General features: G+C 40.8%; 2 protein-coding genes across 2 annotated transcripts in view; both read right to left on the bottom strand.

Annotated features, from left to right (window-relative positions):
- Positions 1 to 10,061, bottom strand: part of LOC130366721 (olfactory receptor 1020-like) — a 51,645-nt gene extending 41,584 nt beyond the window's left edge. Inside the window, exon 1 of the mRNA XM_056569043.1 lies at positions 9,918 to 10,061. Coding sequence (XP_056425018.1) covers positions 9,918 to 10,061 — 144 coding nt within the window. The remainder of the gene's footprint in view (positions 1 to 9,917) is intronic.
- A 726-nt stretch (positions 10,062 to 10,787) lies between these two features.
- Positions 10,788 to 18,412, bottom strand: LOC130366720 (olfactory receptor 1020-like). Its single transcript, XM_056569042.1, has 3 exons — positions 18,287 to 18,412; positions 12,172 to 13,109; positions 10,788 to 10,863 (listed from the first exon to the last, which is right to left on the bottom strand). The coding sequence occupies exons 1-3, from the start codon at positions 18,410 to 18,412 to the stop codon at positions 10,788 to 10,790; spliced, it is 1,140 nt and encodes a 379-aa protein (XP_056425017.1).
- Positions 18,413 to 20,023: the final 1,611 nt, after the last annotated feature.

Genomic DNA, 20,023 nt, shown 5'->3' with positions numbered 1-20,023 from the left:
AAAGCTACTACCCTGCTGGCTCAGCTGCTGCCTCATGGAAACCTGCAACCCTCTTCTCCTTATGATGATGAAGCCACCCGGCTCCCAAGTGCGGTCAGCTTCATCATCTTCATGGAGTTGTGTCTCCACGTCACTGATGTCCTCCTCAGGTTCCTCAACAGTGTCTGCTTCAGGAACCTAAATGCTGGCAACACCGCCTCCCACATCACTCTCTGCATCACTACTTACCCGCCTAGCAGAGGAAGCGGCGGATGTCTCCTCCACTTCTTGGCTGGGCAGTAGCTGCTGACTGTCCTCTATTAGATCTTCCTCAGTGAATAGTGGAGCTGAACCCATAGCATAAGATTCTTCTGTGGGGGAGGGAACAGCAGAGGACAGAGGGAATGGGAGGACAGGGACTGCTCCCGGGCCATGCCAACTGAGGGCTGTGTCTAAAGGATCCCAGCAACTGTTGGCAGGGGGTGTCAGAAGTCATTTGTGATGAAGTGGATGACCGTGTTAACCAATCGATAACGGCTGATGGGTTGCGGGTCGAGACACAACCGCTAGCTGATACTTGGAGATCTGGCCTCTCGCTGCAACTCCTGCTAGTCTGCTGCTACCTTTGCCTGATAAATTTAGGCCTCTGCCACTCCTCTCAGCACATCCTGGCACTTCACTGCCTGCAACAAAAAAAATGGTCTCAAATGGCTGGAGGTGCTCAACCCCAAATGTGGTTGTGCATTTATACTGGGGGAGCAGATTCTGTCCTTGTAGTTTGTTGCTAGGGGCGATCCCCAGCATAAAAATGCATACAATGGAGGATGCCTGCAGCGGACTACAAGTGCCACAATAGAATCCTTCACCAGATAGACGGTGTGGATGTGTAACAATTAGAATAATACAATATAGAAATTTAGGTGCACTACTGTGGTAGATGTATACAATGACATTGGCTATCCCTCAACACTCATGTTAAAATTTAGACATTCGCCAGTGTATCCTTATATGAAGGACATACCGGAGCCTGCACACCAACGCCAAGGTTACTCAAATGGCACGGGACCTAACGCTAAACCTACCTGTGCGTGATAAGCAAAACAGGGGCCAGTGGGCAATTACGGCAGCATTAGGCCAACTCACAGCCTCCTCCCAGGTAACCTCCAGTGTGGCTAAGCACACGTACAATGGGAGGAGGGAGGCAGGCTGCAAGCCCCACCTAAGTTGGCTAATATAGGTGCATGGCCTCACAGGTGCTACCTTAATGCTGTCTGGAAGATGTTCAAGGCACATTACATATGGAGTTTACTTGGAGGTGTGTAAACTCCATATGTAATGTGCCTTGAACATCTTCCAGGCAGCATTAAGGTAGCACCTGTGAGGCCATGCACCTATATTAGCCAACTTAGGTGAGGCTTGCAGTCTGCCTCCCTCCTCCCATTGTATGTGTGCTTAGCCACGCAGGAGGTGTACCTGGGAGGACGCTGTGAGTCAGCCTAATGCTGCCTTAATTGCCCACTGGCCGCTGTTTTGCTTATCACTAGTGTTGCTCGCGAATATTCGCAATACAAATTTTATTCGCAAATATCGCATATTCGCAACTTCACGAATTTTCGCGAATATAGCACTATATATTCGTAATTACGAATATTCGTTTTTTTGTTGTTTTTTTTTCACAGTACACATCACAGTGATCACCCCTCTCTGCTTCCAGCTTGTGTGGTGTAAAGAAGGCTCTAATACTACTGTATGAGACTGGTGTGCGAATTTTCGCATATACGAAAATTTGCATATACTAATGTTCGCATATGCGGATTTCCATTTATGTTAATTTTCGTATATGCTAATTTTCGCATATGAAAATTTTCACATATGCGCATTTTCGCATATGCGAAAATAAAACGAGAACATTATGAATATGCGAATATTCGCGAATATATGACAAATATTCGTACATATATTCGCGAATATTCGCAAATTCGAATATGGCTTATGCCGCTCAACACTACTTATCATGCACAGGTAGGTTTAGCGTTAAGTCCCGCGCCATTTGAGAAACCTCGGTGTGCGGGCTCTGGTATGTCCTTCATATAAGGATATACTGGCGAATGTTTCAATTTTAACATCAGTGTTGAGGGATAGCCAATGTCATTGTATACATCTACCACAGTAGTGCACCTAAATTCCTGTATTGAATTATTCTAATTGTTACAAATTCACACTGTCTATCTGGTGTAGGATTCTATTGTGGCACTTGTAGTCCACTGCAGGCATCCTCCATTCTATGCATTTTTACGCTGGGGATCGCCCCTAGCAACGGACTACAATGGCAGGATCTGCTCCCCCAGTATAAATGCACAACTGCGTTTGGGGTTGACCACCTCCAGTCATTTGAGACCACACTTCACTGCCTGACACACTTAGAGCGTATAATGGGTATATGAAGGGAGTACAATATGCTCCACTACGCTTAAAATAAGTATTTGTGTATAACACCAGCCGGTGAGTACTTTTGGCTGGCCAATCACAGTATCTCGGTCCTTGAGACTTTAACAGGAACAAAGTAGTAAACCACTTAGATGTACGTATGTGGTATGCACTTATGAGGTGAGGACAATGTGCTACAGTACGCTTAAAAAAGTATTTGTGCACAACACCAGTAGTACCCTCTCTCTCTCAATCTCACTTCTTTCCCTATCAGTGCTTCTAGATAGGGGTTGTGCTTGAGCTGAATCACTGCTGTTCTGTGCAACACACTGCTCTCTGCCCATCTCTGTAATGGAACACTGTAGTGACTGGGAGGTCAATCGCTGCAGTAAGGATGCTTTTCTGTGTAACACACACTGCTCTCTTTGCCTCTGTCTGTGCAACAGAACACTGATGTGACTAGAAGGTGAATCGCTGCTGGAAAAATGCTTTTCTTGCCAACACACAGCACTGTCGGTCCCTATCTATCTCTCTGCAATGAAAGGCTGAAGTGACTGGCCACAATATGGCTCCGATTATATAGGGCTTTGACATTACAGGGGTGACTGGCTGCTGATAGGCTGCATGCTGCATGTGATTCAGGGTCATCCCGCCTACCGCTGTTCCCGCCTTCACAGGATTCCTTGCCCCATGTCCTGACATATGGATCCACCATTTTAGATGCCCTGGAGCCTGGACCGCACTAAATAGAGTTTAATGAAGTGTTTCATGCGATTGAATCACGGCGATATTTGCATTTGTTGCTAATCAAATTTTTCCTGAAATTCGTAATGAATTCAGAATCGGCAGATTTGTCAGATGCGATCTGCTCATCCCTAATCTGCAGTTTTTATCAGTATCATGTAGGTATTGATCAGACATTGTGATAGCTTTTCATTCTATATTTTATGGAATCTGATGTTATCAAAATACCTGTAATTCTGGTGTTTGGTATTTTATATGTTTATTCTATTCACCATGTAGTTTCATTAATGTATTAAAATATTTTGGAAATTTCCACTCGTGGTGATACCAAATATTTTTATGTTTATTTCTGTTTACACTCTTTTATTGAAAAATTGGAAAAAAAGGTGGTTCTCCGAATTTTATGAAAGGGTTAACACTGTTGTTGTTGTTGTTTTTGTTACACCTTATTAGTCTCCAAAGGGACATTAGACAGCTTATACAGATCAATTCACCACCTACAGTATCTCCCATAAGTGAATCTACCCCTTATATATATATATATATATATATATATATATATATATATATATATATATAATCTCACATATGTGACTCCACTCCTCACATTATATACAGTATCTCCCATAAGTAAGTCAACTCCATATATATATATATATATATATATATATATAGATATATTTATATAAAATCTCATATATGTGACTCCACCCCTCACATTATATACATTATCTCTCATAAGTGACTCCACCCCTCACTTTTTTATAAGTCTTTTCTTCTATCTTTTCATGTGACAACACTGAAGAAATGACCCACTGCGTAATGTAAAGTGGGGAGTGCACGCCTGTACATCAGTGTTTCATGTTGTGCCCCCCCCCCCCCAAATAACTCAACACATTCATTAATATCTAAACCTTGGTAACAGAAGTGAGGACACTTCTAAGTGGAAATGTCCAAATTGGGCCCAAAGTTTCTATATTTTGTGTGGCCCCATTATTCTCCAGCACCACTTTATGCCTTTTGGACATTGATTTCACCAGAGCTTCACAGGTTGTCCCTGTAGTCCTCTTTATCCTCCATGATGATATCACAGAGCGGGTGGATGTTAGAGTGGATGTTAGATGCTCAATAAGGTTTAGGTCTGGATACATACCCTTCCATTACCTTTACCCTCAGCTTATTTACCAGGTAGTGGTGGTCTTGCAGGTGTTTGGTTTCTGTATCATGTGTGAATACTGCCCTGTGGCCCAGTCTCTGGAGGGAGGGGATCATGCTCGTCTTCAGTATGTCACAGTACATGTTGGCATTCATGGTTCCCTCAATGAACTGTAGCTCCCCAGTGTCGGGAGCACTCATAAAGGCCCAGACTATGACACTCCACCACCATGCTAGACTATAGGCAGGACACACTTGTCTTTATACTCCTCGCATGGTTGTTGCTACACACGCATGACACTATCAGAACCAAATCATTTTATATTGGTCTTATTGGACCAAAGGTTGTGGTTCCAGCATTCCCTGTCCTTGATCTGCTTCCTTCTGGGATGACAGCCATGCAGACCAATTTGATGTAGTGTTCGGTGTATGGTCTGAGCACTGACAGGCTGACCCCACCCCCCCCCCCCCACACACACACACACCTTCATCCTCTGCAGCAATGCTAGCAGCACTCATACGTCTATTTCCCAAAGAAGACCTCTAGATATGACGCTGAGCTTGTGCACTCAACTTCTTTGTTCGCCATGGTGAGGCATGTTCTGAGTGGAGCATGTGCTGTGAAACTGCTGTATGGTCTTTCCCACCATGCTGCAGCTCAGTTTTATTGTTTTGGCAATCCTTTTATTGCCAAGGCTTTATGAAGAACAACAATTATTTTTTTTCAGTTCCTCAGAGATCTTTGCCATGAGGTGCCATGTTGAACTTCTAGTGACCAGTATTAGAGAGTATGAGAGCAATTACACCAAAATTGAACACACCTGCTGTACTGTAGTATATGTACATACATATATATATATATATATATATATATATATATATATATATATATGGAGTGGATTTACTTATGGGAGATACTGTGTTTGTACATATATATATATATATATATATATATATATATATATATATTGATCCATTAAATCTGCAGATCGGCAGACATGAAGGCTTAGGTAACAGCTCTGGCTGCCAGAACAATGGATCTCCTTGCCGCAATAGCACCAAGGCCAGGAGATACAAAATTTAAAGCGTTAATAGCTGGCCCCCAGCTACTGAATTCAATGGGGGGATGCCGGGTATGGAGAGGGTAGTTGAGTCAGGAGCCCGCTCCATACACCCTTAGAGGCACTATTATGGATTAAATTCATTATGGATCACCAAAGGGGTTAAATTGTTTTACTGTAACAGGATGAATCAATTTATAAAAACTAAGAGTTATACATCCTTTAACCCCTTAAAGGAGATATCCAGGATAAAAAAATGTAACCCCTATCCTAAAAATAGGGGAAAGGTTTCAGATCATGGGGGGTCCGACCGCTGGGACCCCCACGATCTCCCGTACGGGGTCCCGACTCTCCGGCCAGAGAGCGTGTGTCGACCACCTCACGAAGCGGCTGCCGACATGCCCTCTCAATGCAGCGCTATGACAGAGCCAAAGATTGGCGAAGGCAGCGCTCCGGCTCTGCCATAGAGTTTTATTGAGGAGACGTGTCAGCCGCCGCTTCATGCGGGAGTTGACAAGTCCCCTTCTCAAGGGCTGACGGTGCCCTGTACGGGAGATCGCAGGGGGTCCCAGTGGTCGGAGGCCCCGCAATCTAAAACGAATCCCCTATCCTTAGGATAGGGGATACATTTTTTAATCATGGATATCTCCTTTAACCCCTTAAGGACGCAGCCCTTTTTCACCTTAAGTCCTTTTTCGCAATTCTGACCACTTTGCGAATTATTAACTTGAAAATGCTTTTACCGAATATTCTGATTCTGAGATTGTTTTTTCATGACATATTCTACTTTATATTGGTGGTAAATTTTCGGCGTTACTTGCATCCTTTTTTGGTGAAAAATGCCAAAATTTCATGAAAATTTTGAAAATGTTGCATTTTTCGAACTTTGAAGCTCTCTGCTTGTAAGGGAAATGGATATTCTCAATACATTTTATTTTTATTCACAAATACAATATGTCCACTTTATGTTGGCATCATAAAATGGACATATTTTAGGTTTTTGAAAAAATTTGAGGGCTTCAAAGTAGAGCAGCAATTTTCAAAAATGTCATGAAAATTGCAAAATCTGAAGGGACAGATGTTACAGAACTACAACTCCCAGCATGCCTGGGCAGTCTAGGCATGCTGAGAGTTGTAGTTTGGCAACATCTGGAGGGCTACCGTTTGGGCACCACTGTAACAGTGGTCTCCAAACTGTGACCCTCCAAATGTTGCAAAACTACAACTCCCAGCATGCCCAGACAACCTTTGGCTGTCTGGGCATGCTGGGAGTTGCAGTGTGGCCTTCCTAGTGGTTGCCACAGTAAAGATAACTTTACTTTCACTTTCATTTCCCCCTCCCCAAAGTGGTTTCCCTACCTGTGCCTGTCTTCAGTGACGATCGTGGGGTCCCCAGGCATCTTCTCCTCCAGGTACCGGCCTCCTTCTTCTCCCCTTGTTCCCCATGACATCCAGGGGTGGGCAGAACGGGGGTTGCCATGGCAACCCACTGTCCTGCACTGCCATTGGTAAGAATCAGGGGATAGGAGGAGATTGCAGCACTGCGACCTCGCTCCTAGCCCTCAGGCTGATCGGGGCTGTCACTGACAGCTCCGAACATCCATATTTTCCGGGTGATTGGGTCACCAGAGACCCGATCAGCCCAGAATAGCAGAACATCGCATGTCTGAATTGACATGCAATTTTCTGCGATCGCCGACATGGGGGGGGGTCTCAGGACCCCCCTCGGTGATGAGCAGGGATGCCTGCTGAATGATTTCAGCAGGCATCCCGATCCGGTCCCCAACCGGCTAGCGGCGGGGACCGGAATTCCCACGGGCGTTTGCATACGCCCCACGTCCTTAAGGACTCAGGATGCAGGGCGTATGCATACGCCCAGCGTCCTGAAGAGGTTAAAGACACAGACAATTTAATTTTCATATTTTCATGTTTTCCTTCCTTCTAAGAGCCAATAACTGTAATGCCCATTTCTGTGTTTTTGCATTTTTCTGTTTTTGGTCCTGTTCAGTCTTTATTTTCATGTCTGAACAGTTTCTGTGCTAATACTTCCTAGGGTTGGAAGAGTTAATGCTTCCACCCTATCACAGCTTGGGTGTGGTTTTAAAACCCGAGCTCTGCTGTTACTCTGGGCTGATGATTAGTTCTACTCTGACTATGACTGTTTTACCATGGTTGTTTCCTGTTATGATATAGATTTTAGCCTGCTTGGTTTTAGTACATTTGTTGGCTTTTAGCTTTGTGTATGTCCGTTCTGCTCTAACCTTTCTATATCTTAGTCTGTGTTCACACTGTTAGTCTTGTGCTTGTACCCATGCTCAGTATTTAGTATTCCTGTTTAGAGTCTAGACCCATATTCCTCCATGTTTTGGAGTTTGGCTTTTGTGGAGTTCAGACTCATCCGGTTCTTTGTTCAGTGTCCAGTGTGAACTCTATGTTTCCTGACCTGTTTAGTGTTTGACATTCAGATCATCTGTTCATCCTCTGCATCTCCTGGTTTCAGCTGTATACTTATTCCATATCTAGTCTTGTTCATTCATTTATATCTGCTGTTAATCTTGTTTCCAGTTTCTGAACTGTATGTTAGTATACTTTATTCTGCATTGTTTGTATATGAATACTATATCTGTTCTGGCTTTTGTATTACCATTACGTTTCAGACCTATCCCCAACTATGTACAGTTTTTTTTGTGTACCTTTATGCCCATTGCACTTTTGCGCAGGAAGGGACTGGGGCCAAGTTGTTGATCCATAATTTAGGGTGGATGGGTAAGTAAGCAGGCAGAGTGTTTCCAGGGACAGTTTAGGGCTCACTCTCCCTGTCCACTCCCAGTCATGACAATGATGCTTTTATTTTTCCATCCACAAACCCATATGAGGCCTTGTTTTTTGCGTGACCAATTTTACTTTGGCATCACATATTTTACCATAAAATGTATGGCGCAACAAAAAATGATAATTTGTGTAGAGAAATTGAAAAGAAAACTGCAATTTAGCAACTTTTGCATTTCATTGTCATGCTGTAAATTTTACGGTTAAACTGACATGTTTTCTTTATTCTGCAGGTCAGTATGATTATAATGATACCCCCGTTTACACGCTTTAATATTATTGTGCTGCTTTAAAAAAAATAAATAAATAAACTCAATCAGTATGTTTATAATTGCCTTATTTTTTACCTCCCATAACTTTTAAATGTTTCCGTATATGGGTATGATCTTTTGCACCGTTATCTGTAGTTTTTTTATGTACCATTGTTGTTTAGATGTAACTTTTTGATGCTTTTTTTAATAATTTTTTATGTAGCGTCTTTTTATTCTTTACATCTTTTTAAATGTGTTTAATTTTTTTATGGAAAAAAAAAAACTTTTTCCATAAAAAAAATTAAACATTATATTTAAATTGGGGGAAGTTTTTTTTTTTATAAAAATGTTTTAAACAATTTCTTTTTACAAGTTTTAACTTCCAATAAAGGACTATTAATAGCAATAATTTTAACACAGTACTAATTAGTACTATCAGCGATTTTCTTGTACAGCCTTGATTTCCAGGCTGTGCAAGAAGTTCGGCCATCCTGACACTGGAGGAAGGTAAGAGACCTCCAGCAGCCATCAGCACCTAATGAACCCCTGCAATTACTCAGCAGGGGTCCGATAAGCCCACCAGAACCTCTGTTTTCCCTTGAGATGCCATGATCTGCTGAAGTCCGCAATTATCTCGGTTGCTGATAGTAGCAGAAGCTTACCCGCTATGTAGCGTGCACTGTTCCAGCGCTCTCTTCATAGCCACACCGTAAATGTAAGGCACTGTACACAAAGTTACTTGACACAGCCGCAAATATTTTCGATGCATGTCCTTATGGGGTTATACGACTTCCCTGTTATCCTCTGGAAGATGAAGAGAGGAGAGACCTCAAGATGTTCACAATGTGGTGAAGAGAAGGCACAAAGCCATGAATCAATCGAGTTCCTTCTTCAATACATGGAAAACAAAGCCCATACATTCAGAGCTCCAACTAACTCCACTTGAACCAATTGAATTAAACATGTGTGTAGGGCTATTAAGATGCTAACAGCACGCCAATTTTAAACAGAATTTTTCGTGAGTGAAATTATGCAATAACTCACTTTTATCGGGAAAATTCTTCCAGCTTTATTTTCTTATTTCATCTTGCACATAAACGGTCTTGCAGGACTCGGTAAGTTACATTTAGCAGCAACGAATAGCAGCAATGTCTGTACTTTCATCAGTCATGGCACAACGTTTCAGGGGAGGACCCCCTTATTCTTGCGCTAAGACTGCTGGGAACTAGAGCTTCTAAGTAAGTCAATTACAGCTGTTACAAATTGGTATAGATTCATAAAGTGTAAACATGCACATATAAACTAAAATTATTTCAAACCAAAAACAGCATAATATGACTCATAAAAATGCCTTAAAGCTACAATGTTCATTCATACCTTTTGGTATGAGAGTTTTGAGTTCCGTGATCCAAAACATTTCTCGCTGAAGCAAGCATTTTCGATTTTGGTTTTCATTAATGTGAACAGTTACCTGTTCTATCACCTGCCACCTCAAATCAGATACTTGATGTTGATGTTCTTTAAAATGTTGTGCTACTGTTGTTTCACCATACTTGTTGGATGTAATGTCTGATTCAATTTGTAGATGTTTTTCTAATTGCAGCTCTATGTTCATTAATACGAGTTTTTATGATCCTGGATGTCTGACCTTTGTAGCATTTGCCACAAGGGCATTTTAACAAGTAAATTTAATTCACAGAATTGCATGTAAAAAAAAACTTTAATTTGAATGTTGTGTCCCTTTGTGGGATGATGAATAACATCACCTTTGATGATACCACTACAGTTATTGCACGGGAGGCAAATGTGCCATGTCTCCGTGATGCTAGAAATGTTTGTCTGTCTTGCTTTTTTTTTTTTTTTTTGAAATTTCACTTCTAATTAATTTGTCACCCACTGACTTTCCTTTTTTATGTACATACATTGGGGGATTTATGAATAATGTACTATATTTAGGATCAGTTTTTAATAATCCCCAATATTTTTTTATTGTTCTTTTTAAAAGATTGCTTCTTTTATCTTATGTGGTCACATACAATATTCTATTTTTCTCTTTTTTCTGTTTTTCTGATCAAATTCTCAATTGTTGCCTAACATAGTCTTTCATTTTCTTTTTTTTTTTCTTTTTTTCTTTTAATTAAAAGTGACATTTAAAAAAATAAATAAAAGCAAGACAGACAAACATTTATAGCATCACGGAGACATGGCACATTTGCCTGTCTCTCGTGCATTAACTGTAGTGGTATCATCAAAGGTGATGTTATTCATCATCCCACAAAGGGACACAACATTCAAATTAAAGGTTTTTTTTACATGCAATTCTGTGAATGTAATTTACTTGCTAAAATGCCCTTGTGGCAAATGCTACAAAGGTCAGAAATCCAGGAACATAAAAACTTGTATTAATGAACATAAAGCTGCAATTAGAAAAACTTAAAAAAATGAACAAATTGAATCAGACATTACATCCAACAAGTATGGTGAAACAAGAGTAGCTCAACATTTTAAAGAACATCAACATCAAGTATCTGATTTGAGGTGGCAGGTGATAGAACAGGTAACTGTTCACATTAATGAAAACCAAAATCGAAAATGCTTGCTTCAGCGAGAAATGTTTTGGATCACGGAACTCGAAATTCTCATACCAAAAGGTATGAATGAACATTGTAGCTTTAAGGCATTTTTATAAGTCATATTATGCTGTTTTTGGTTTGAAATAATTTCAGTTTATATGTGCATGTTAACACTTTATGACGCTATACCAATTTGTAACAGCTGTGATTGATTTACTTAGAAGCTCTAGTTCCCAGCAGTCTTAGCGGATGAATAAGGGAGTCCGCCCCTGAAACGTTGTGCCATGACTGATGAAAGTACAGACATTGCTGCTATTCGTTGATGCTAAATGTAACTTACCGAGTTCTGCAAGACCGTTTATGTGCAATATGAAATAAGAAAATAAAGCTGGAAGAATCTTCCCGATAGAAGAGAAGGCACACAAACATAATCTGGGACTGCCCAAAGGTCCAACAGTTCTGGGTACCGATATTTCAGGAATTGGAGGAAAAATATGATTGTATGACAGGCTTTTCTGTATAAATGGCCATTCTGGGGGATGTTGTGGCATTTTACAAACATAAAACATTTTTTGTTAAGGTCTTCTTGGTTAAACTCTTAATTCTCTGGTCCTGGTTTGACAATGTAGTCCTGAAAATTAAAAAATGGAAAAATGTTTTCATAGTAAAAGTGAAAAGATATGTGGATGGCTAAAAGATCTAAGATAAGGTCTAAACTCTTTCAAGTTACATAGGAAAAGTGGTATGCAATAATGTACTGCCTTTTATTAAGTTTTTCCTTCTTTTTTTTTTACCTTTCCCTTAACCCCTTTAGGACTTACATCCATTGCCCGCTCCCATTATATGAAGATGGGTAGAAACTTCCTTTTTGGGGAGTAATCTGGCTTGGCATTAATCCCGATCAGTTTTTTATATTCCGTAACTGGAGCTAAGCTGATACCAGGGAACATCGCCTGAGAAGGTGATGTAAAGAGCTGCTTTGCATAGTCCCCTATATATATATATATATATATATATATATATATATATATATATGTGTATATATATACATATTTCCATAATCGTTCTGCATCATCATACCAATTAAAAAAATAAAAATAAATAAAGCCTCATCTTACAACCCCAATAAATATCCTCTGACCATTAATTTACCAGATCACCCGCTTATGAAGTATTTCCTTTACGGCTTTCTTAATGTCTTTATTCCTCAGACTGTATATAATAGGGTTGACCAAAGGAGTAAACACAGTATATAGCAGGGAGAGGATTTTACTCATGGTCATTGTGTGTCCTTTTCTTGGGACAACATAAACAATGAATATAGTCCAGTAAAATATGGAGACCACAATAAGGTGGGAGCTACAGGTGGAGAAGGCTTTCTGTCTATCAATACTGGATGAGATCCTTAGGATTGATAAAATAATATAAGTATAAGACACAACAATGATTATGGTTGGAATGAGGATTGTTGGAATACTTATGATATAGGTCTCCAAGTGAACAATGAATGTGTTGGAACAGGAAAGTTCTAGTAAAGGAACAAAGTCACAGAATACATGGTCAATGATATTAGAACCACAAAAGTTTAGCGTTGCTATTGTTACAGTGTAAGTCAAAATAATAATAAATCCAGACAACCAACAGATGACGGTAAGTATAACACAATGTCCACTTGTCATGATAGAGGAGTAACGAAGAGGATTACAGATGGCCACATATCTGTCATAAGACATCACTGTGAGGAGGAAACATTCAAATCCTTCTGAGGCGCTGAAAAAATAAAACTGAGCCATACAGCCAATAAAAGTCATGGTCCCCCCATTATTCAGTAGGATGTGGAGAAGGTTGGGGACAATATCTGTCGATAACAAGATGTCACTGATGGACAGATTTGAGATGAAGAAGTACATTGGGGTGTGGAGGTTCCTGCTGGTGGACACCAGGGTGATGATCAGGAGATTCCAACATATTATCAAACAATAAACCACAAGGAACAGACAGAACAGGAAAAGTCTTAACCCTCGACTGACCTGAAATCCTAAGAGAAGGAACTCTGTGACCTCCGTCCTGTTGTTCTCCTGTATGTTGATCTAGGCAGTAGATATAATGTGTGTTATAAATATGGAAGAAATGACTCTTATCATACAAGACTACAAGATACAAGACTTTGGGCTCCTTTACACGAGCATACTTATTTGAGGGTTTCCGGCTATGTATTTAAAAGGGGGTGGGCTGTACGGAACGTCCACAGCAAATTTTCGGCCGCAGAATTTCCGCAGTGGAAAAACCACCACAATCCTCATTGAAGTCAATAGTTGAAGTCTCAGCAATTCCTGCAGACTGCCGCGGCCCTATACAGGAGATCGCGGGGGGAGGGGGGGCAAGCGGTCAGACCCCCCGCAATCAAGAACTTATCCCCTGTCATCCAGCTACAGTTCTCTTTTAATTTAAAAGTTTTGGAAACATGTATGGCTAGAGATGAGCAAGGGAGCCCGGTGAACCCAATTTTGCTCTTAACCTTGGCGGAAACAGCGGCTCGCCAAACTTTTGAACATTGCCCTGCACGGCTCACGGAAGCCTAGCAACAGCGGTAATAATAGTAAAAGGGATTAAGAACACTTGGCGCTTTGTCACCTGAATGAAAGGAAGACGTATTGGGAACTGTTAGGTTTGACTCCAAAGATCGAGTCGTCTTACGTCGGTTGATTCCCAATTTGTGCATCGAAGGCTTGTAAGGGGCTGCAGTAACCCTACTCTCCCAACGTCACCCTGCCACTCAAATGAAGACACAGACACAAGTGCCAAGGGCAGTAACAAGACTGACCCTCCTCTCAAGTGTATTTTCTTATATACATGATTTTCAATATGACATGCGCAATAAACTTTAAATTGTAACAAAGACAGGGAAACGTAAATAATTTGCATAGTCAACAGAAAGTTAAATGCAAATATACATAGCTAAGCTGAAATCTAAAAAGCCATTGTTTCAAGAACACATCTGTGGTAACAAAAGATAAGAGTTGCCTTGAATATAAAACACCAATTGTCTCAAGTCCAAAAGGTAAGGAGTTATATAAAAAAAAAACAAGAATGATAGAATGCAGTCACTTAGATCGAGAATATGGAGTCTTTGAACAGAAAATGGAGTCTCCTCTACCCAATTTTATCAGGAACACAAAATGACATCAGGGTAGCCAGGCATATCTTGAAGCTATCAGCAAGAACATATGACCCCAGGTTATCCAATCATTACTTTGAATGATGTGCTATACAGCTCCCAGGTGAATGAGGACACAGCATTGGGTGGATTAAAAAGGTGTCAGGCCTTTTGTCCAGGTCAAAATGAACCATAGAGACACAAGTCTCCATTTTGCATCCGGCGGCCATCTTTAGATGTAGTCTAAGTAGGTAAATGCAAAGTTCAACTCAAAATTTTGAAATAATAAATGTTATTTCATTGAATATAAAATAGTCCTTACAAACAGATGTGAATTGTCAGTGGTAGAGATGAAGTAATTTTTTGGGAAAAATTAGGCCATTTAGCAGAATTTACCCCCCAAAATCGGTTCGGTCCAAATTTATTTGTGGCTATTTTTGGGCTACAGAGAGCCTCAAAAGGGGAGTAGAACACTTTGCCTTGTCATAACACGCAAAGGGAGTGTGCTGTTTTAGTGAAATAATACTGTTATTCAGTATGACATGTAGATTACAGGCATCACTATTAGAATCATTGCTACAGAGCATTTGGATGCAGCAGCAGGGTCGGGAGACCATATGGTGTCACAACTGAAGAGACTGGGCTTGCAGTCCGCCACAAGGCGAGCTACCACTTGTTCCAGCCCCTGCCTCTCAGTGCCGATGTTTCCAGCCCCTGCCTCTCAGTGCAAATGTTTCATTTAATCAGTTATGGTTCATTGTTATCGCTCATCCCTGTTTAATTGGATTCTTGTGGTAATTCCACAGTCCACAGTGGAGCACAGTTTAGGTTTCGTGAAATGGGTGGTTTTTCTAGTTGTCGGAGAGGAGGAGCAGGAGCAGCCAGAGGAACTAGAGGATTATGAGGAAGGAGAGACACAGGCACACTGTGGCAGTATGCAGTGGAGATGGAGGCAGGGAGTTCCTACAAGTCACTTTCACAAATGGCACGATACATGCTCAGTTGCTTGCAAAGTTACTGCCGAATTGTCACCATTCGGTAGCGGGATGACTTCTGGCTCTACACCTTATTGGACCCTCACTAACGGCACAAAATGGGGGCCTTTTTTACACCCACTGAGAGGGAGGACAAACTTACCTACTACAGAGAGATTCTACGTAGTCAGTTGGCCGATGCCTCTCTGCACCATTGTCCATCATCTCACAGGTCTGACTCAGGTGCCCTCTGTGCTCACCTTCCACTCCCATGACTGCTGGGGAGGGGAGGGGTGGCAGGAGCAGTACCAGCTCCATCATCAGCAGCCTTAGTCTACAGACGCTGATGAGTAGCTTTCTTAACCCGCATAGTGAAGCAACTCATCAGCAGCAGGTAAACTTGGAGCTGGACCTGAACCAGCAGGTGGTGGCATACCTTGATATGACCATGCCAACTCACCTTGAAGATCTGCTGGACTTCTGGGCAGCCAAACTTGATTTGAAATAATGTATCAGCCAGGATTTCCACCCACCAATTCCAGATGCCTCAGAGTATATTGACCATGGTGCCACACCAGCACTTCTCATGTTGCCACCACCTCCATGCTGTGTCATTCAGCCAGTATATGTTCTCCTCATGCTGCCACCACCTCCACAATGTGTCATTAAGACACTATAGGGTCTCCTCATACTGCTGCCACCTCCACACTGTGTCATTCAGGCACTATATTTTCTAGTGCTGCCGCTAACTCCAGGCTTTGTCATTCAGCCACTATATTGACTCCTCATGCTGCCACTATCTCCATGCTGTGTCATTCAGCCACTATATTGTCTCCTCATGCTGCTGGCTAAAATCTTATAGTTATTGCATAGGATTGATCACATTTATTCTCATTTGTTATTGGTTCCCATATTATCTAATCAAGATCTGCTGCAATGGTACAATAAAAGTTACAAAGCCAAAGGCCAGAAACAATCAGTTTGAATTCTTTAGAAGATGGGTTGTCACAAGACTGTGACTGACTGATCACTAGATCAAATTCCCTCCCCTCCTTTACATGAATAGTGTTTTTAGATATTAGGATACTCTTGGAATATAGCACAAGTGGTGTTATGGAGGAAATTTATGATTTGTGATCAAAGGAGGGAAATGATAAGGAAATCAAATGGTTAAAATAAATGAACTCTACAAAATAATTACAATTATTATTTGCAGACTTTCTGAATGACTATATTTGCTTTAATTTTTAGTAACAGAATAAAGGAACAAACACAGACAAAGTTTTGTAAAATCTATGTTTCAGGATACAGATGGTCCACCATGCCAGAACACACATCTGTGCAGAACTGCTTGTGGTTGGATTGACTGCGTCCCTATATCTGGGAAAAAAGGGACATTTAGGCTGAGGGTTGTCCCCCTTTTGTTTTAATTCATATAAAAATACATGCTTCCTAAATAAAGCTAGAGCATTGTTGATTTCACACCCTTATGTACGTGTGGTCATTCAGTGTAACTCCTGACCGGTCTTGTTATTTGGGAGCCACACCTGAGATTGATGCCTGAGATATTTCTCCATCACTACTAAAATACCAAAAGACGTCTCTCCTGTGTGAATTATTTCCCCCTTAAATGGTGGGTTTCCATCCTCATAAGGTTTTTAAGGTAATACAGGGAAAGCAGATGATGACAATGGCAGCCAGAAGGCCAGACCCTTAGCATATCAGTAGAGGCAATAAGTATCTGCAGAGTGGGAAAGTGGCTCAGGGTCCAAGTGGTCAGACTTGGAGTCAGTGCAGAAGGTAGGATGCAGTGTCTGCAACTGGGAGCGGAAACTGAGTCTGTTATCCCCTCAAATAAGTCCTCACTGTGAGTGGGTAACAACTTCTAAGTGTGTGGAGGGAATATTTTTTGGGTGAGTGGCCAACGATAAAGCCCTTCATACTGGGAACTAATCAGGAGCTCCTGAGGAGTGCTGTAAATCCCACCAGGATACCACAAAAATGTGGTGTGAAAAGAACCTAACTCTGCTGGAGCTAATATCTAGTATGGGCAGATGTCCTATGGTACTTTGCAGAATCATTGGGTTGTTTGAACACAACCCTGCTAGGAAAAATAACTGACTGTGTTCTATTAGTTTACAATACAATTCAGTGACATATAATAAATGGTAAGATACATGTATCCAGCTAAAATTGCACTCATACAACAGAAGTATAAAGGGCAGTTACTTAGTGCCAGGGATGTGCATATAAAACTTAGCTTTTAATTTATCAAAATACTAATAAAATGATATAACAGTGTTTAGTGATGTGTATATGATATTTTTGGATCACTAGTATCATTGGTCTACACTGGCCTCTGCAGGGCCCAGCCAGTCCAGTAGAACCAATCACCCTAGGTGGCACATGCACACCATAGGGTGATAATAGTTTAAACCACAACGCGTTTCTACCTGCTGGTACTGAGTAGGTGTCCTCAGGAGGTATAGAAAGTGATCAAATTAATAGTTGGCTAGAGGATTATCACATTCCTTCTAGCTCCACAAGATCAGCTAAAAGAAAATTATAGCTCAATAATCAGACCGCTATCATGATAGATGATAATACCACATAAATTGACCTGGGTGCCTGTAAGAAAAAATGTATCTTCTATCCCTACGGTATATGCTCATTCAGAGCTTATTCAGCTTAAAAACCTGTAGGGAGAAATAACATAGGCTTTCCCTAACAGTTACACATGGTATGAAGTTGCGGTCTGTGGCAATCTGCCTCCATGATCTCCACGGTTAGTTGTAAGCAGAGTGCTTAGACGCGTCCCCGCTCTCCGCTGGGTGCCGGAAGTGTCAGGACACTCTCATTTAGTGCGGTGAGATGTGGCGTCTGTCTGTGACGCCACATCTCACCGCACTAGGTGAGAGTGTCCGGACACTTCCGACAGCCCAGCGGAGAGTAGTCAAACAAAATGGTAGATGTTATTCCCAGAAGTCAATACATCAGTATAGCATATACAGAAAAATACATTAAAATTGCAATTTTCATTAATACCATTCGGGGACATAGAATTTAATTTAGTGATCCAATACACCTTCCTTTTTAGTAATTTATTTTTTGTTTCGTCACTCCCTGAACCACATACTTCCTCCAGCACCATCCATTTTAAGTCACATATTTGATGGTTATTCTCCAAGAAATGTTTAGGGACCCTGGTTTCTCCATACTTAGTATTTTCTACACCTTTCTCCTGCATTACCTTTTTTGCCATAGTCCTAATTGCACTCTTATGTTCATTGATACGAATCTTGATAGACCTTGCTGTTTGGCCAATATACACCTTACCACACAGACATTTAATGAGGTATATAACTTGTTTTGCTTCACAGGTGAACCATAAATTTATCGGGAACTTCGTTCCTTTCATTGGATGGGTTGCCTTGTCCCCTTTCACAATACCATTGCAAAAAACTAAAGGTAACGCAGGAGAAAGGTGTAGAAAATACTAAGTATGGAGAAACCAGTGTCGCTAGACATTTCTTGGAGAATAGGAAAAAAAAGGAAAAAGAAATGCATATGGAAGCACACCTGAAACAATCAATGATTCCAAAAATGACAGTCTTTATTGGAGCACAAAAAAATTATCTCTGTGTCTGTGTGGTAAGGTGTATATTGGCCAAACAGCAAGGTCTATCAAGATTCGTATCAATGAACATAAGAGTGCAATTAGGACTATGGCAAAAAAGGTAATGCAGGAGAAAGGTGTAGAAAATACTAAGTATGGAGAAACCAGTGTCCCTAAACATTTCTTGGAGAATAACCATCAAATATGTGACTTAAAATGGATGGTGCTGGAGGAAGTATGTGGCTCAGGGAGTTGATGGAACAAAAAACAACAAACAAAAAAGAAATTACTAAAAATGGAGGTGTATTGGATGACTAAATTAAATTCTATGTCCCCGAATGGTATTAATGAAAATTGCAATTTTAATGTATTTTTATGATATATGCTATACCGATATATTGAGTTATGGGAATAACATCGACCATTATGTTTGACTACTTTATATATGATTTTAACTTTATAGACATGAAATCTCGCCAGAGTATGGTCCATAAGTAGTGGTGGTGGGTTCATTCACATTAGGCTTGAGAAATGTCACCTTGCATCCTCACCTCCTAGTGAGCAGTTGTCCACTGTTCAGAAAGAAGGCAGGAGGTACGGCTCAGATGGACACTATGAAACGGAGCTCCAGCTGGAGCCGCAAGATTTGAATTGATGCCGTAGACCTCAGCAGTGACGAGCACTGGGTGAATATTATGTGTTCCTCTACACTGTTCCCGTATTTTAAGTTTTTGTATGAAGACATACGGTTGAAGTAAAAGTTATATTCAGAGAACACTAAATCTGTTGTATGAGTGCAATTTTTGCTGGACTATGTTACACTGAGAAACCGTGGAGACTCAGGTGCACAACATCATACCCAGATTCAGACTACACCCTCTACTTTGATTGCAGTGAAGATACATGTACAAGATGTGATGTTACATGACAAGATGTCTCCAAATTCTCAAAATCTTAAACCAATAAAGAAACTGGGATATGCTGGAAAAAGAAGACCAATTCATGGATCAATGTTTTTTTCTTTTTCAGGTTAGAATCTTAAGTCAAGAAAATTATGAAGCACTTTTACCTATTTTACAATAAACATATTCCAGACCTATGGGAATTATCTATGAGATTTTTTGGTGTATGTAACGTAAAGATTTATCAATCATCACTTACATCAGATATTTCTTTATTCTTCATTTCCCAATGAATGTTTCTTCTCTTTGCTCTCAGGTCTCTGGGGGGATGGAGGACAATGTTACACAGGAGCAG

This window comes from Hyla sarda, chromosome 4, assembly GCF_029499605.1.
Source record: "Hyla sarda isolate aHylSar1 chromosome 4, aHylSar1.hap1, whole genome shotgun sequence".
Lineage (NCBI taxonomy): Eukaryota > Metazoa > Chordata > Amphibia > Anura > Hylidae > Hyla > Hyla sarda.
This window is presented reverse-complemented; position numbering and strand designations above follow the sequence as displayed.

Excerpts from the sequence above, each read along its gene's own strand:
- LOC130366720 (XM_056569042.1), bottom strand. The coding sequence starts at position 18,412 with ATGGCAAAAAAGGTAATGCAGGAGAAAGGTGTAGAAAATACTAAGTAT. Across the intron at positions 13,110-18,286 it reads AATGGATGGTGCTGGAGGAA|ATCAACATACAGGAGAACAA; the intron begins GTATGTGGTTCA and ends TCTACTGCCTAG. Across the intron at positions 10,864-12,171 it reads CTTCATAAGCGGGTGATCTG|CTTTATGTTCATTAATACAA; the intron begins GTAAATTAATGG and ends TTCTAATTGCAG.